The sequence below is a fragment of the Mangifera indica genome, chromosome 12, assembly GCF_011075055.1.
Source record: "Mangifera indica cultivar Alphonso chromosome 12, CATAS_Mindica_2.1, whole genome shotgun sequence".
Taxonomy (NCBI): domain Eukaryota; kingdom Viridiplantae; phylum Streptophyta; class Magnoliopsida; order Sapindales; family Anacardiaceae; genus Mangifera; species Mangifera indica.
Window position 1 is genome coordinate 11,038,830 of NC_058148.1, and position 15,280 is coordinate 11,054,109.

At 31.8% G+C, this 15,280-nt stretch overlaps 2 protein-coding genes across 2 annotated transcripts; one reads left to right on the forward strand and one right to left on the reverse strand.

Annotated features, from left to right (window-relative positions):
* Window positions 1-413: 413 nt before the first annotated feature.
* Window positions 414-4,057, reverse strand: LOC123230290 (protein SUPPRESSOR OF GENE SILENCING 3-like). The gene is made up of 6 exons (XM_044656442.1): window positions 3,850-4,057; window positions 2,074-2,968; window positions 1,608-1,902; window positions 1,211-1,455; window positions 937-1,094; window positions 414-848 (listed from the first exon to the last, which is right to left on the reverse strand). Exons 2-6 carry the CDS (start codon window positions 2,947-2,949, stop codon window positions 638-640), a joined length of 1,785 nt encoding a protein of 594 aa, XP_044512377.1. The 5' UTR covers window positions 2,950-2,968; window positions 3,850-4,057; the 3' UTR covers window positions 414-637.
* Window positions 4,058-11,954: 7,897 nt separating this feature from the next.
* LOC123192574 (jasmonate-induced oxygenase 2-like) lies at window positions 11,955-13,353 on the forward strand. The gene is made up of 2 exons (XM_044605169.1): window positions 11,955-12,854; window positions 12,937-13,353. The coding sequence occupies exons 1-2, from the start codon at window positions 12,027-12,029 to the stop codon at window positions 13,183-13,185; spliced, it is 1,077 nt and encodes a 358-aa protein (XP_044461104.1). The 5' UTR covers window positions 11,955-12,026; the 3' UTR covers window positions 13,186-13,353.
* The last annotated feature ends 1,927 nt before the right edge of the window (window positions 13,354-15,280 follow it).

The window sequence follows — 15,280 nt, forward strand, 5'->3', positions numbered from 1 at the left end:
CCGTTGATAAAATAAAGCTATATAAAAATACATTTATGTATAAATAATTATATATCACAATAAAATTAAATATTACTTTATCACAACATATTACAATATAATTAAATATTATTTTATCTTTAATTTTTTATTATTCAATCATATAACATTACAAAATTATACACGTAACATTATTCTTCAAAATAATCTAATCATATAATAACACATCATTATTTGTACAATTAATTTTATTATCAAATAATATATTATCATATGATTAAATTTATCTTTAAATAAAAATCACATAATTATATAATAACATATCATATAATTATCCAATTGGACACTCTAATTGAATACACATAATTTTATTGAATTTGAATTATTTCATTTCCTGTTTTGTTTCAATAATTAAACTATTTTTGAAAATTATCTTGATATTTTAATGTCTTACATTAATATAAGAAAGTTCAACAAGAGAAAAATAGAAGGGTTAGCCATTGTTCAAGAAAAGAGTTCACATATAGTCATACTGAGTTGCATACACACCATTGAATAAGCTGGCTGCGTGCTCCCTTCGTTAAGTCATGACGAAACAAAACTGAAAGCTAACCACTTCTTTCCCTCACAAATTCTTAGTTTTCATATCCTTCAAAAGCTACGAAGAATCCTGAATGTGGGTGTATTCCTCCATCAATTTGGTCAGCATTGCACTACATTCATTCTCGATCTCACACTGTTCTTCGTAAAACCTGTGCTTCAACGCTGCCATCTTTTCATCGCGTATTTTGAATACCTCCTCTCTCTTCTTCTCGAACACTTCCATTTCTTTGTCTTGTAGCTTTATGAAATTCGCCATCTTTTCAGTTCTGTGTGAGAAAACCATCAATCATTACCCAAAACAAAACATACCCGGACTCTAAGTTCTTCTATCTCAGTTAATTATTACATATATACCTTTGCCTCGTGTCTTCAATGTTGGATGCATTTTCGATTGATTGCTTCGCTTTCTCCCGCTCATCTTGCTGTAGCCTTTCAAAATCCTCCTCTTTGGCATCTCTTGCTTCCTGGATCATTCTGATTTGCTCTTTGTAAAACTGTTCTTGGAAGTCCATCTTCAGCAGCATAAACCAAGGAGTTAAGGACAAAATAGAGGAAATAAATAAGACATACTTTAACTTCAATTTCGTCATGGAAAATCAGAAAACCCAGAAGCAACGGGATGTAATACCTCTTCCTTGGTCTGTTCATATTGCATCTTTGTTCTTTGCTTGACAATGCGATTCTCCTCCATTGTCTTTCTCAGCCTCTCACTCACAATACCAAAAGATTCTTCCAGAGTTTTCGAATGCCTTGTAGCTTTATCCACTTTGATCTTTAAGTAATTGAGCTGCTGGTTGTCCTCACTCATTTGTCTAATCTGGCGTACAACCATCTCTTGATATGATCTTAACTCATACTTCAGCCTCGATTTTCCTAATGAATTGCAAAGCATGTCACAAACATAGTTAAAGCATTCTTCATGTTTATAAAACTGAAAAAAGATGTGTTTTGATGCTTACGCTTGTCCGTGTATCCGACACACATAAACACAAAAACAAACAGATTGAAAGATATATAGAGAGAACCTTGTGAGTGCTGATTGAAGAAATCGATGTCTTCCTTTACTGCCATAAAACCATATAATTGTCGCTCCCCTCCAGGGTGGAATAATACCTGCCTCCTATTCCAAGATTCTCTATCAGTTCCTTGCTCAGAAAAATGTTTATGCAGACGTTCCGCTTCCAGGTATCCCCCAGCAGAACTTTCAAAAATTAGCACACTCATTCCACGGTGCCCCTGTGGACCATAAGAATGTCGAGCCCTCACAGCAGCATAAGAGCCAAAGTACTCTAAAAGTTCCTGATTCCCCATCCCAATCCACTGAATCCAATAAAATAAAAGGATTAGTTACATCATGATGATCCAGCAAATACATTTATTAAATGATCACACAGGCAAACTGCATTTGTGAGCAAAACAGAACTTTATAAACAAAATGGCTTTCTATTGTAACCTCTATACAGCGACAAGACGATGTAAAAGTAATCGTACCTTCTCACCATCATCTTTCTCCAACCTGGTATTCATTATGATCACCATGGGTGGCCAAACTATCTCATGATCCTTCTCTTCATCTTTCAACCCTTTCCACCTGCCAAATAATTCAGAAGCTGGAAAGACCGACGTTCCCCGCCGGTGCAACTCCTCTTCCAAAAGCTTTGCAAGTTCCCTGTGGAGCTTCACCCTCTTAGCTCCTTTTGTTTTGGCATGGACCATTAGTGGCTGAAGGCCACGGTACCAGTCGATAGAACCTGGACCGCGCTGGCACGCTGGACAGTGCCACTGCCTTTCTGGTTCATTTATCTCTTCAACAGTCAAATTATCCAAGCTTTCAAAGAATTTCCTGAACCATCGACTCTTCTTTCGAGTCTCATGACTCTTTTGACTGGTATCTGAATCAAATTCATCACTGAAGAGTTCATCCTCTGAATCATCCGCAATATCAGAGTTGTCTTCCTTGTCATCATCATAATTTTCATCAGCATTATCCTTGTAATCATCATAGACACTTTTGTCTTTGTCTTTGTGACCATCTTCAGAACCTTTAGATGAAGAAGAACCAGCTCTAGATTGCCAGTTCCAACCCCGCTCCAAAGGAGGAGGAATTACCGGTTGAGGGGCCATATAACTTCTCTCAGGCATTTTCCTGGGCAACTGGGGCTTCGCACTCCCCCAGCTGGGTTGTGTCCTAGATTCTGAAGTATGTGCCCATGTTTTCCCAGAAGCCCTTCCAGCGCCACTAACACCAGGTTTTGGAGCACTGCTATTTGTTTTGTTTTTAGACTTCCTTGAAGCCACCTGCCACTCACCATCATCTTCGGCTGCATTAGCACCAACTGGTTTTTCACCTCCTCTTCTTGAACTCATCTTCGTGCAAAATTTTCAGCTGCATTATTGTGACATATAACAGTGGTTAATCAGGGAAAAAAAAGAGGAAAAAGTAATATCTATCAAAAGAGAATGCAAGACTACCTTGTCAAAAGATCTTAACACCTAAATGACAAAAAAAACTACTATTCCTACCTTTAAGCTAAATAATTTTAAATAACGCTCAAGCTTCTTACACAAATGATTCCACAGAACAAACACTGAAGATTGAAATATTGTCTTCTAATGGTGAATGTGATACACTAGATTTTTCTAAAAAATATACAATAAGTTACACAAAGTGATGTCTTTAGTTCCCCAGCATCAGCTAGGAAAATCTCAATATTTCTTTGTGATTACCCATAACCAAACAGAGGCACAGCGAAATACATTCATTTGATAAAATCAAGAGCAAAATCACTGAATCAAGAAATATTTAAAAAAAACATCAAAACATCAAAACTATATTTTAGAAACAATCAACAGCCAGTCTACATATTTCTTCAAGAGAAAATGCAAGACTACCTCGTCAAAAGATCTTAATATCTAAGTTATAAAAAACATTTGTTACTAACTCATGAGCTAAAGATCGTTAATCACACTCAAGCTTCTACCACAAAAAAATTCTACACACTAACACTGAAGATAACAAATATTGTCTTCTAAAAGTATGTGTGATACACCAGATCGCTTCTACAAAAATTAAGTAACGCAAATTTATGTTTTCCAACGACTAGTAGGAAAATCGCAAAATTTTTGTGATAAGCCGTAGGTTATTTTTCTCAGCAATCAAACAGAGGAACATAAGATTCTTGCCACAAAATCCAGGAAAAAATCACTAAATCAAGAAACATTAAAACAATCAAAACTATTAAACAATTATTATAAAAGAAATTATACCTAAGAATATTTCGCCTTCCTCACGGTAACGTTAACAGAACCGTTATGAACGGAGAAAACCGGAAATTACTCCGTCGAGCAAAATCCGGCAACTCAAACTTTAAGCAGAAAAAAGATTTATTTCAAGTAGAGAGACTGTGGCTCTGTGAGTGAGTTCAAAATGAAAAGAGTAAATGGGGAAGAAAGCGGCAAGTTACCTAGGGCTTCGCTCCCTTCCTTGTTGAAGTTTTAACTTCACAAAAGCTAAGGACGACGTCGTTTAGAACACTTAGATGGTCCTTTCCATTCAATCGTACGATTGGCAAATATTTGTAAGTCCCGCCCGCTTCAGCTAATATCATTTCAATTTTGTCCTTATATACCTCTCTGCGACTTACAGTCAATTAATATTCTGCTCAGAGTTTGCTTTTGACTTTGGAAGGTAACAAACAACTCAGCGCTAGGATAGCTAATTTTCTTTTACGCCGAAGGATTGATTTTCGGATAAATATATATCTGCGTTACTTAAAAAATCTAAACCTATAGCATAAATTAATTTTTGTTAAAATTTTTAATTAAAATAAAATATAAAATTATTATTTTAATAATATTATTAATTTATCAATTTTATTTTTAGATTTTAAAAATGAATAATTTTTATTTATATATAAAGTTTTATAATTTTAAAAAATCGTATTTTTCCCTCAAATATAGAATTTTTATCTTTTTTTCGTTTTAATCACCTTTAAGACTTTTAAAAATTTTAGTTTAATCCTTTCTTCAGTTTTAGATTATTCAAAAATCAGGTTACTTCTCCCTTTATTGATTGAGCCGACGTCAACCATTGCTTCTTTTTTATGATAACATAATACGATTTCTCCTCTGTCACATAATGTCTTGAAAATCTTTTCATCTTGATGAAGAGATTTTTGCCTATTTCCTTTTGTCGTATCTCTTGCGTTGGCCAATTATTTCGACAGTAAAAGATGACTAGCCAAACAAAGAAAAAAGGGAAAGTCATCGAAGATAGGTGGTGGCCTAAGAAGAGAGAAAAAAATTAGTGAGAAGAGAGAAAAAAATTAGTGATAAGAGAGAATAGATACTTTTTTAAACTGAAAATGTTTACGCTGAGATAATATTATTAGTTTCTAAAATCTTAAAAGAGAAATGAGATAAAATAATATATTTTTTAATAATATTATTAAAATAATAATTTTACCTTTTATTGTAATTGAAAATTTTAATAAAAATTAATATATAAGTAAATGTTTAAGTTTTGTAAGCCGCCCCGGATATATACATATCTTTACATTCACACTTGGGTTGATAACAGTCATTTAGCCTTCTTTTTATGTAATTATATTTTTCTACCTTTATTGTACAAAGAGAATATTATTATGATTATGGTTAGATTTTGATAATCTTATCATAAAAAATTTTAAGGTAATTGATTGATAAATTGTCTAGGGCAGTTCTGTCTCTCATGGTGATAAGGTGATCCCCTCACTCAACAAGCATATTTTTCAAAGGTAATAGATTGATCACAAGACTAACGACCCAGAAATATAGATGTGTATTTTAGTCTAGGATTGTAAAAATACATATGTATAGGAGGAATCTTTCTAAAACTTCCATAATTTTTTTTTTTCTTGGGTAACCAACTATATTAAGTAAATCAAAATTTTATAAATATGAGAAAAACTCGAATCTATAGTTTTTTTATTTAAAGTTTTAATGTTTCATCAATTTTGTTAAACTTTAATATCTATAAGTGTTTTCTATTTTAATCTCTCTTTCATGATTAATACTGGAAGTTATCTCTACTTTCTCAATGAGATATTTACGATATTATAATATTTCATTTTAGTTTAATTTTAATAGAAATAGATCCTAACAATCATATTTGAATTAAAATTTTATTGATTGTTGTCACTGTAATTTCTCCTCGTAAACCATATGTTTTATAGTATATTTATGTGAAGAGGAAAGTAAAATTCAGGAAATTTGTCCAAGAAGGATTGAAAGATAAAAAAAATGATGTATAATGCAATTAAGCATAGATATGATCTAAGTCGGTTTCATTTAGTTCGACTCAAATTCATATCAAACTTGAGCCAGAAGATTTGGTTTGTTTTTTAATTTAAGTTGAACTCTAACTAAAGGGTGTTTGATTTGATTCAGTTTGAATTTAACTCAAATTTATAATTTGAATTCATGACTCTAATGATAAATTTTAAATATTATTTGGGTAAAACAACGTTATCTTGTCAATGAACCACAAACTCGAGTCAAACATTTGAACCATCAATTTGAACTGAATCGAGCTACAAATTCAAACTATTGATTCAAGCTACGAAATCGAGACAAACTCAAACAAAGTTGAGCCATTTTTCATCCAAACCAGACTTAATTTTGGTTGGATGAACTTGAGTAAAACCATTTTCTATTAGAGTCAAACTCAACCCAAGGGGTTTTCTGTAACATCCCTCCCTAGAAGTACTACCCACCGAAGGAGAAATGTTACGAATTAATATTCGGAGCGTCTATTTTTTTCTTTTTAAAAATACTTTAAAATAAACGCATCATTAAAAGTGTTTAGGAAGTATTCTAAGAAAGCTGAAAATCTGGAAGTGAACAAAAGATGTATATACTCATATGAAAACTCATATAAAACCATCTGAAAACATGGAGTAATCATATGCAACTGTACCATAATCTTAAAAAGTCAAAAGTCGACAAGAACATGCCACTGTATGCATGTAATATAAACCAGAGATAACCTGCACCAGCCGGATCTACCTACGCTGACATGACCCTGCCTCGCAGCTACCTCGATCACATGTACCTGCAATCAGAAAAGAAAAAGGAGTGAGTGATAAGAACACTCAGTAAGGGGAAAAAATCAAGTAAACTATCTTTTTTTTTCCTGTTCTAACTCACTTTTGAGACTAAACCTCACATCCTAACCTCTATAAGAGATTGAGGGGGTAATTTAGTTCACTCTTTACTATTTGGGTCATACTTTGTCCCATCTGATGTCTATTTGATATTTTCTGAAAGCTAACTATAGTGATTTGACACTTTTCTAAGCTCGAGCTCTCTTTCTTTCTTTCACTACACTATTTTTGAATCTGAATTGAACTCTACTACGAGCATGCTCTACTGCGAGCATGCTCTACTACGAGCGGACCCTACTGGGGGTCTATGTCCTACTACGGACGTGTCCTACTGCGGACGTGTCCTACTGCGAACGTGCCCTACTGCGGGCGGTGTAGTGTAAAGTGCCCCCTCATAGTTTATAGCATGCATGCGAGTCTTATATCTTACTAATTTTGCTTCCATCTAAATTTATTCATAACTCACCAGACATTACTCTTGAGATGACCCTTGAATCTTGAGTCCCAACCTTTTCTTGCTTTTCTTTCTTTTCTTTTTCTCTTTTTTTTTTTTTTCCTTTCCTTTCCTTTCTTTTCCTTTCCTTTCCTTTCTTTTCTTTTCCTTTCCTTTCTTTTCTCTCTTTTCCTTTCCAAACTGTGAAATATTGTTCACAACCCTGTTCATTTGACAGGGCAGCCTTCTTTTTCATACAATTTCACAGTCCAAACGGTTCCTAATTCATACAAGCTATATATCGTTGAAAAGAGGATTCAAAGAGCTTTTTAACAAGCTATAATAGCACTCATAATTCATTCAATCAGGCAGTCAAAACAGCAGATAAATTCAATGGCAAAAACTGCCTCCTCTGTTTATTTGATAAAGCAGTCCTTGTGGTTCATATAATATTTAACAATCCAAATGATCCCCAATTCATACAAGCTATATATCACTGAAAAAATAATTCAAAGAGCTTTCCAACAAGATATAATATCACTCATAAATCCTTATATAAGACAGTCAAAACATGAGATGAAAGCAATGGCAAAACTGTCTCCTCTGTTTATTTGGTAAAGCAGTCATTTTGGTTTATACAATATTTAATAGTCCAAATGATCTCTAATTCATACAAGCTATATATCGTTGGAAAGAGGATTCAAAGCGCTTTCCAACAAGATATAATAGCACTCATAATTCATCAAATAAGGCAGCCAAAACATGGGACGAACTCAGTGGCAAAAATTATAAATATTATGCAACTTTCTGCCATGAACAAAATCACATACATAGACATCCCAAATGGCAAAACAATATTCCTCAACATCAAAATCATCATTTATAACATATATCCAAGGGACCAAAAGCCTAAAACATGTCACATATCAAGGATGATATCCCTTACCTTGTTTCAAGCCAAATCTTTGCAAGTTGGCTTCCTTCTCTTTGTTTTGCTTCCTTTATCACCAAGACCACTTTAAATCAATACCAAAACAAACTAACATATTCACATAACATGCATATAAACATAGATAAAAGGATAAAGAAGGAGATCTTTGGTTACCAAAGCTTCCAAGGTGCTTCTCTTTTTTTTCTTTTTATTTTATCTTCCAATATCTCTTCAATTTTTTCCTTTGGCTTCAAGAAAGCAAAGAAAAGACATGAAGAATGGTGGTTGCTGGAATATAGACAGAAATGATGGAAAAGTCTTCTTTTTCTCTTTATATATAAAGCCTTATCTCTTTCTCTTTTTCTCTGTCTTTTTCCTTTTTTTTTTTTTTTCATTTTCTTTAGGTATATATATATATAAACACACATATACATGTAAAACAAATATATGTACTTAAAATGGGAAATATCTCTAAATAGAGTCAAAAGACATAAATACTCCTGAAACATACCTGAGGGTATTACATTTTCGGGCTTGGCCGAATTCACCCTAAAAGCAGTAGCATAAGTTTACATAAAAAATTTCTTTGGATTATGGCCTATTGGGACTTCACAATAACATGTATGCTGCTTCATCTACAAAGGAAGAAATTACAAGTTTAACTGTAAATGTGAACAGAGAAATTACTTTCAGAGATAAATTGAGAAACTAAAACAGACCAACTTTACCGAACGAGAAAAAAAAAACTCAACTTACTAAACAAAAATACAATCGAGCTGCTTATAGGGTTGGATCTCGGCTCGGTTCATATATGAGCGGCTCGAGTTCGGCTCGAGCTCGACTCGAGCTCAGCTCGGCTCGGCTCATTTCAGGCTCGCGTTCGGCTCGGCTCGTTTTTTCTTATCAAAACGATATCGTTTTTAATATATATTAATCAAAACAACGTCGTTTTGTATAAAAAATTAAAAAAAAAAATCTACCGAGCCAGCTAGAGCTTGGCTCGGCTCGGATCCAACCCTAGCTACTTATATGCTTGAGCTTGAGCCTTTTAGCATTTTACGAGTTTTGCATGGAAAGCAGGAGTGGGCAAAAAAACATTCAAGATATTTAACTTTATTACTACTACTTCTACTCAGAAAGATATTTTTAAATATTTTCACCATGTAATTTCCCGAATAATAAAATTATATATACAATCAATAATATATTATTATATGATTAAATATTATTTTATTTTTTATTTTTAATTATTTATTTATATAAAAACATGCCTTAGTTGTACATATTATTTGTGCACACGATGAGATTACTTTTTCGTCGAAACGAATAAAACATTGAGTATAGAAAACAGTAATAAAAAAGCAATACTTCCACTACTAAGAATATTATAAATCTTATAAAATGCCAAATGCAAAATCCCACTTACCATGCACATTATATGAAATTAAAATTGCCCACATTTAGACTATGATTATTAAAATATTAAGTGCATCTTAGATCTGTCCACTATGTAACTAGAAAAATCATAAGTTGACGTGGAAATAAATTATAAAAAAGCGATGAATAAAATATTCTAAGAGGAAATGAAAGATTAAAAGGATTCATTAATATCTGAAAAATGTGTGGATTTGGAGTGAACTTGCAAATTGTTGTTGCTAAAAGGAGTGCGGCTTTGGTTTTTTGATGGGAAATTGAATTGGGTGTTCTCTATTTTAAACTTGCAAGAGACTTGAATTACTTGACACAAGTAACTTAAGGGAATTATTCTTCAAAACTGGAGCCACATTATTATAATTTTCAGTTGACAAATAGTCACACCCATAAAGGACATGCTCATCTATCTAAGATTCCAACCCCTTGACTACTTAACAAGCTGTGATTTGGAGAAAGTCCAAACAATATTTGACCTTCTCCAATGGTAGTGTATTTGTCAACACATCCGTTGCATTGTTTTATACCATACAACTATTTACTTAGTTCTAACATGAAACATTTGATTATTTGATAAGAGTTATGATATTTTAACTGTCATAATGTGAATTGAGAGCTTGTTAATCAAATCCAACATCGAACATTAACCTTTTCAATCATAATCTTTTTTTTGTTGTTATTTTTATTATTATCATGTATTTAAATCACCCCGTAAGTAGGGAATTTAGTCCTATAACTTAAATTTTAATCCTTATATTTATTTTAAACTTATTTCACTTTACTTTGTTATCAAAAGTATATTTTTGAGACTCCAAACCTTGATAACATGAAATTTATATCACTTAACTCACTTATCTTGAGAACACCTTTAGTCCGTTCAATTATCATCATGGAAAGTATTGTAATTTTATAATTACGATGATTTCATTTTGATTGTTTAATATACACTCAAGATTCCATACATTCATAATTCTCTATATATAATATATGTAAAAACCATGTGATGTGATTATAAATATTAAAAGAGACAAATTAGTATATTATTTCCAACGGTTTTTATTAAATTATTTATTAAATCATGGGTGTACTTATAAAATATTTACGGTAAACAATTGAGATTGCAGGCAAGGCAAGTCTAAGAAAAGAGCACGTGATGAAAATCTGGACTCAGAGAGCAGTAATTTGATGTCGGCCATATTATTATAACCAGAGTCTGCCCTCAATAACGCTTGACTCAGAATAACTTAATAAATCATGGCCAAATTATTATTAAATCATGGGCATCCTCCAATAACGCTTCGGCTGCTTAGAAGTCGTCGTATTTAATAAGGGCGACCCTCTTGATAATGAGATATGTAAAGCAGCATGTCGGCACTACAATTCTCGTTCAATTATATAGAGAATTGAGAAATTATAGACCTTTCAGATTCAGTGCACGCATCATCTTAACAATTAATGTACCACCACAAATTAAAATAAATTCACATTTTTTTATTGTGCACCAACTTACTTTGGGCACTCTAGTCGTAGTAGTATGATGACTGGATTTAAATTGAATTAATTTAAATTGAAAAATTAATTTAATTCAATTTGATTTGATTCAAATCAGAATCAAATTTGATTAAAAAAATTAATTCATTTTAAAATTGATTAAATTCGAGTTAGAAAAAGTTTGACTTAGAGTAACTTATGAGTTAGATATATGGTTCAATTCAATTCAATTCAAATTTGATAAGTAGTCGAATTCGAATTATGTTATGTAATTTTCAAAACAACATCATTTTACTTAGTATTAGATAAAATAATATCGTTTTGTTAATGAGTTAAAAATTCAAACTATAAAATCAAGTTAAATTTGAACTGAATTATTTTAATTCTAATTAAACTTGAATTACCCTTAATTTTAATTTGACTAATTTGAGACATATTTAAATTAAACAAATTTTTATTTAAACCAAACTCAAAGTAAAAGATACTTAAACTCGATTCGATTTATATCTACTCCTATCCTCAAGTGTGTATTTGTCGAAAGGTTAGCAATTGAAAAAATAAAAATGCCGGATTCAATGCAAGAGCTTTGAAGTTGAGCTCTGTAAACCAAAACATAACTACATATGTAAAGCTTTGCCGTTTGATTATGGGTATTAGCACAACACTCTTTACTTTCAAAGCTAAACAAAATAAATAGAGGAAAAAGTAAGTTGACAGACACAAACTCACTGTCATTGATATTAAATTTTGAGTTCATCCAATCCAGTTTTCTATTATTGTATTATTAATATGTAAGTTGTCCCTAAAAAGGCACGTGGATAAATTTGCCCAGTGAAATGGCACTCACTTGTGGCACTCAAGTAGCCAAGTCGGCAAGTAGCCAAATGGTTGGGCTATGGTGTGATAAACATCAGCAAATCAATTTCTTCACGGCGCCGAAATTAAACCTCATTTCATCCTTATATAAACCTCTCAATATCCCCTTCTGTTATCATACATTATTACCAGCCACAGAATGGAGTGTCTTCAGAGTTGGCCTGAGCCTGTTGTTCGAGTCCAATCTTTATCTGAAAGTGGCATAACTTCGATTCCAGAGAGATACATCAAGCCCATCCTTCACAGGCCTTCAGTGAGCACAGAGTTTGATCCCCATGTCAACATTCCTGTAATTGATCTCCAAAACATTTTCAGTAACGACCGAATCCTCCGAGACGACACTCTAAAGAGCATCTCAAGGGCATGTCGTGAGTGGGGTTTCTTTCAAATTGTTAACCATGGAGTTAGCCATCAGCTTATGAGAAACATGCGAGAGGTGTGGCGTGAATTCTTCAAACTGCCGCTGGAGATTAAGCAAGAGTATGCCAACTCGCCTGATACTTATGAAGGCTACGGCAGTCGTTTGGGTGTTGAGAAAGGGGCTAAACTTGATTGGTGTGATTATTTCTTTCTTAATTTTATGCCTCTCTCCCTCAGAAATCCTACCAAATGGCCTGCTCTGCCCACTTCCTGCAGGGAATTGGTAGCTGAATATGGAGAAGAAATGGTGAAATTATGTGGAATCCTAATGAAGGTTCTATCTGTGAATCTTGGACTTGGAGAAGATGAACTTCAAAATGCATTTGGTGGAGAGGAAATCGGTGCATGCTTAAGGGTAAATTTTTACCCAAAATGTCCACAGCCTGACCTTACTCTTGGCCTCTCTCCACACTCAGACCCTGGTGGCATCACCCTTCTCTTGCCTGACGAAAACGTTGCTGGACTTCAGGTACGAAAATACCATAACTGGATCACTGTGAAGCCTGCTCCAAATGCTTTCATTGTCAACATTGGAGATCAAATTCAGGTATAAATAAATAAATTATGTATATCTTTTCAGTATTAGTACTATAAAGTATACTGAAGTAGTGTTGTTAAAATATAAACAGGTACTTAGCAACGCCATTTACAAGAGCGTGGAGCATCGGGTGATAGTGAATTCAGGGAAAGAACGTGTGTCATTGGCTTTCTTCTATAATCCAAAAAGTGATAAATCGATTCAACCAATGAAGAAGCTAGTGACAAAGAATCGACCACCCCTTTATGAAGCCATGACTTTTGATGAATATAGGGTTTACATACGGATGAAAGGTCCAAGTGGTAAGACACAAGTTGATTCCTTAAAATCTAACACATAACGATGATGATGATGATGATGATGATATATCCAATCATATACATCATCAACTCTAATATTTTATATTTGAATAATTAAATGAATTTTATTTGATGTATGATTTATGGAAGCGTACTCTAATTTAGAAAGAACTTAATTTTCACTGAGTCACAATTTGAATTTAGAGTAATCCAAATTTGCCCAAACTCTTGCTCATATGCTTTTTCGAATCATTATTATCATAAATTGTTGAATAAGAATCGTATCCTAACATAAAAATAAAAATTAAACATTAAAGACGAAGAGATTTTAATAATTTTTTATTTATTATCTTATATGTGCTCATAACCAATTCTAAGAACACAATGATATCTATAATGTACCGAACGAAGTTTATTTAAATACGAATTTTTTTTTTAACAGTGCTAAAGACAAACTCAAAAGTTACAATAAATGTTAAAATAACAATAATATATCGAGTAACCTTATGTAACCTAAGATATTTGTACAAATTAAACTAAGGGAGCATATTACTCAATTGGAGCTAGAATCAGACCAACCACAAATTGGTTCCAATCCAATTTTTATGAAATTAAAAAGGTTTCAGCTTTGATTTTGGTTTCACCCTGGATCAAAACCACATTGTTTCTTGGATAAAGACTCAATTTCATTTGTTGCCTTATATTCTTATATCCCCAATGTCATGATATTCAAATTTTATATTGTATCATGTATTAAATAATTAATATTTAATATTTTTGTATTTTATATTATATTATATGGTAAAATATACATTTTGAATAAACTAATAAAAATATGCAAAATTCAAAAAATCAAATTAAAGTATTTTATTATATTTTTCATTTTGTTTTTCTTTCACTTTAGTGTTAACAATGTTTCCAAAACAAAACCCAACTCATAGCAAGGAGTTTGTTATGATAAAATTAACGGTTTGTTTTCGAAAAAAAAGAAAAAGAAAAGAGTAATCAGAATATGACTACAAAAAACATTAGATCATTGATATAAGATCAAAATAATCGAGTGTTTCACTACCAAAAATTAGAAATAATATAAATGATAATCCTAAAATTACCTTATCAAATTTTACTAGCTCAGATAAAAAGCAAAAGATAACAAAATAATCTAAATTTAAACTTCTTCATACAAAATAAACAATATAAAAAAAAATAAAAATGTAAATATGTGACTATACATTAAATGTGTAACTTTATAATAAAAAATTATTTTTGTTTCAATCATTAACATATCTTATATTCTCATACCCATTAATAAAATCAAATCAAAATAATCCAAACATTTCATACTTAATTTTTTTCTACTAAAACAATTAAAGCCCTTACAACTCAAACCACTCTAAGTAAAAATTTAATCATTAACATATTTCCAAAGAGACTTAGGAAAAAGTTTGAAGATCCGCGTTTGAAATAGGCTTAGTAACGCATCTCTACCCACTTAGATATTAAAAGAAATATTAGAAATGAATTTGACTAATAAATTCTTTTGTGGAGAAGAAAAATATCATTAAGAAACATATTATTTTCCTCTTAATCATTCATATCATCTTAAAATTATTGTTAATATCTATATCTCTATCCACTAGTGGTATCACTCATTATCATGTAAAATAGACAACACATTTTCGTTTTCAATTTCCTCATCTACATCTTGCATAATTTCAATTATTTAGTCTCAAATAAAAATCATTATGAGTTGTCATAATGTTTAACCAGTGATGCGATGTATTTATTGAAGTTTACATTTCTTGCACACATGATGATGATGATGATGATGATGTAAAGGAACAAATTAAACCCTAAATTTCTTGCGCACATGAGGGGATCCACCTATTTACATATGAATCAAACTTTAATCTTAATTTTTGTGTGTGTAAGACCAATTCTTTTGGCTAACCCGTTATAAGTCTTTTAGGAAAATTTTCATATACGTATGGTATATAATATTTACATAAATATATATAGTAAATATACTCAAAATTGTAAATTATTATAAATCATGTGTATAGTAATTTGATTAAAGTAATATATATATATATATATATATATATATATATATATATATATATATATATATATATA

Coding starts and splice junctions, on each gene's coding strand:
- LOC123230290 (XM_044656442.1), bottom strand. CDS start 2,949: ATGAGTTCAAGAAGAGGAGGTGAAAAACCAGTTGGTGCTAATGCAGCC. Junction 1,095..1,210: donor ATGAACAGACCAAGGAAGAG/GTATTACATCCC, acceptor ATGCTGCTGAAG/ATGGACTTCCAAGAACAGTT. Junction 849..936: donor ATTGAAGACACGAGGCAAAG/GTATATATGTAA, acceptor TTTCTCACACAG/AACTGAAAAGATGGCGAATT.
- LOC123192574 (XM_044605169.1), top strand. CDS start 12,027: ATGGAGTGTCTTCAGAGTTGGCCTGAGCCTGTTGTTCGAGTCCAATCT. Junction 12,855..12,936: donor ACATTGGAGATCAAATTCAG/GTATAAATAAAT, acceptor AAATATAAACAG/GTACTTAGCAACGCCATTTA.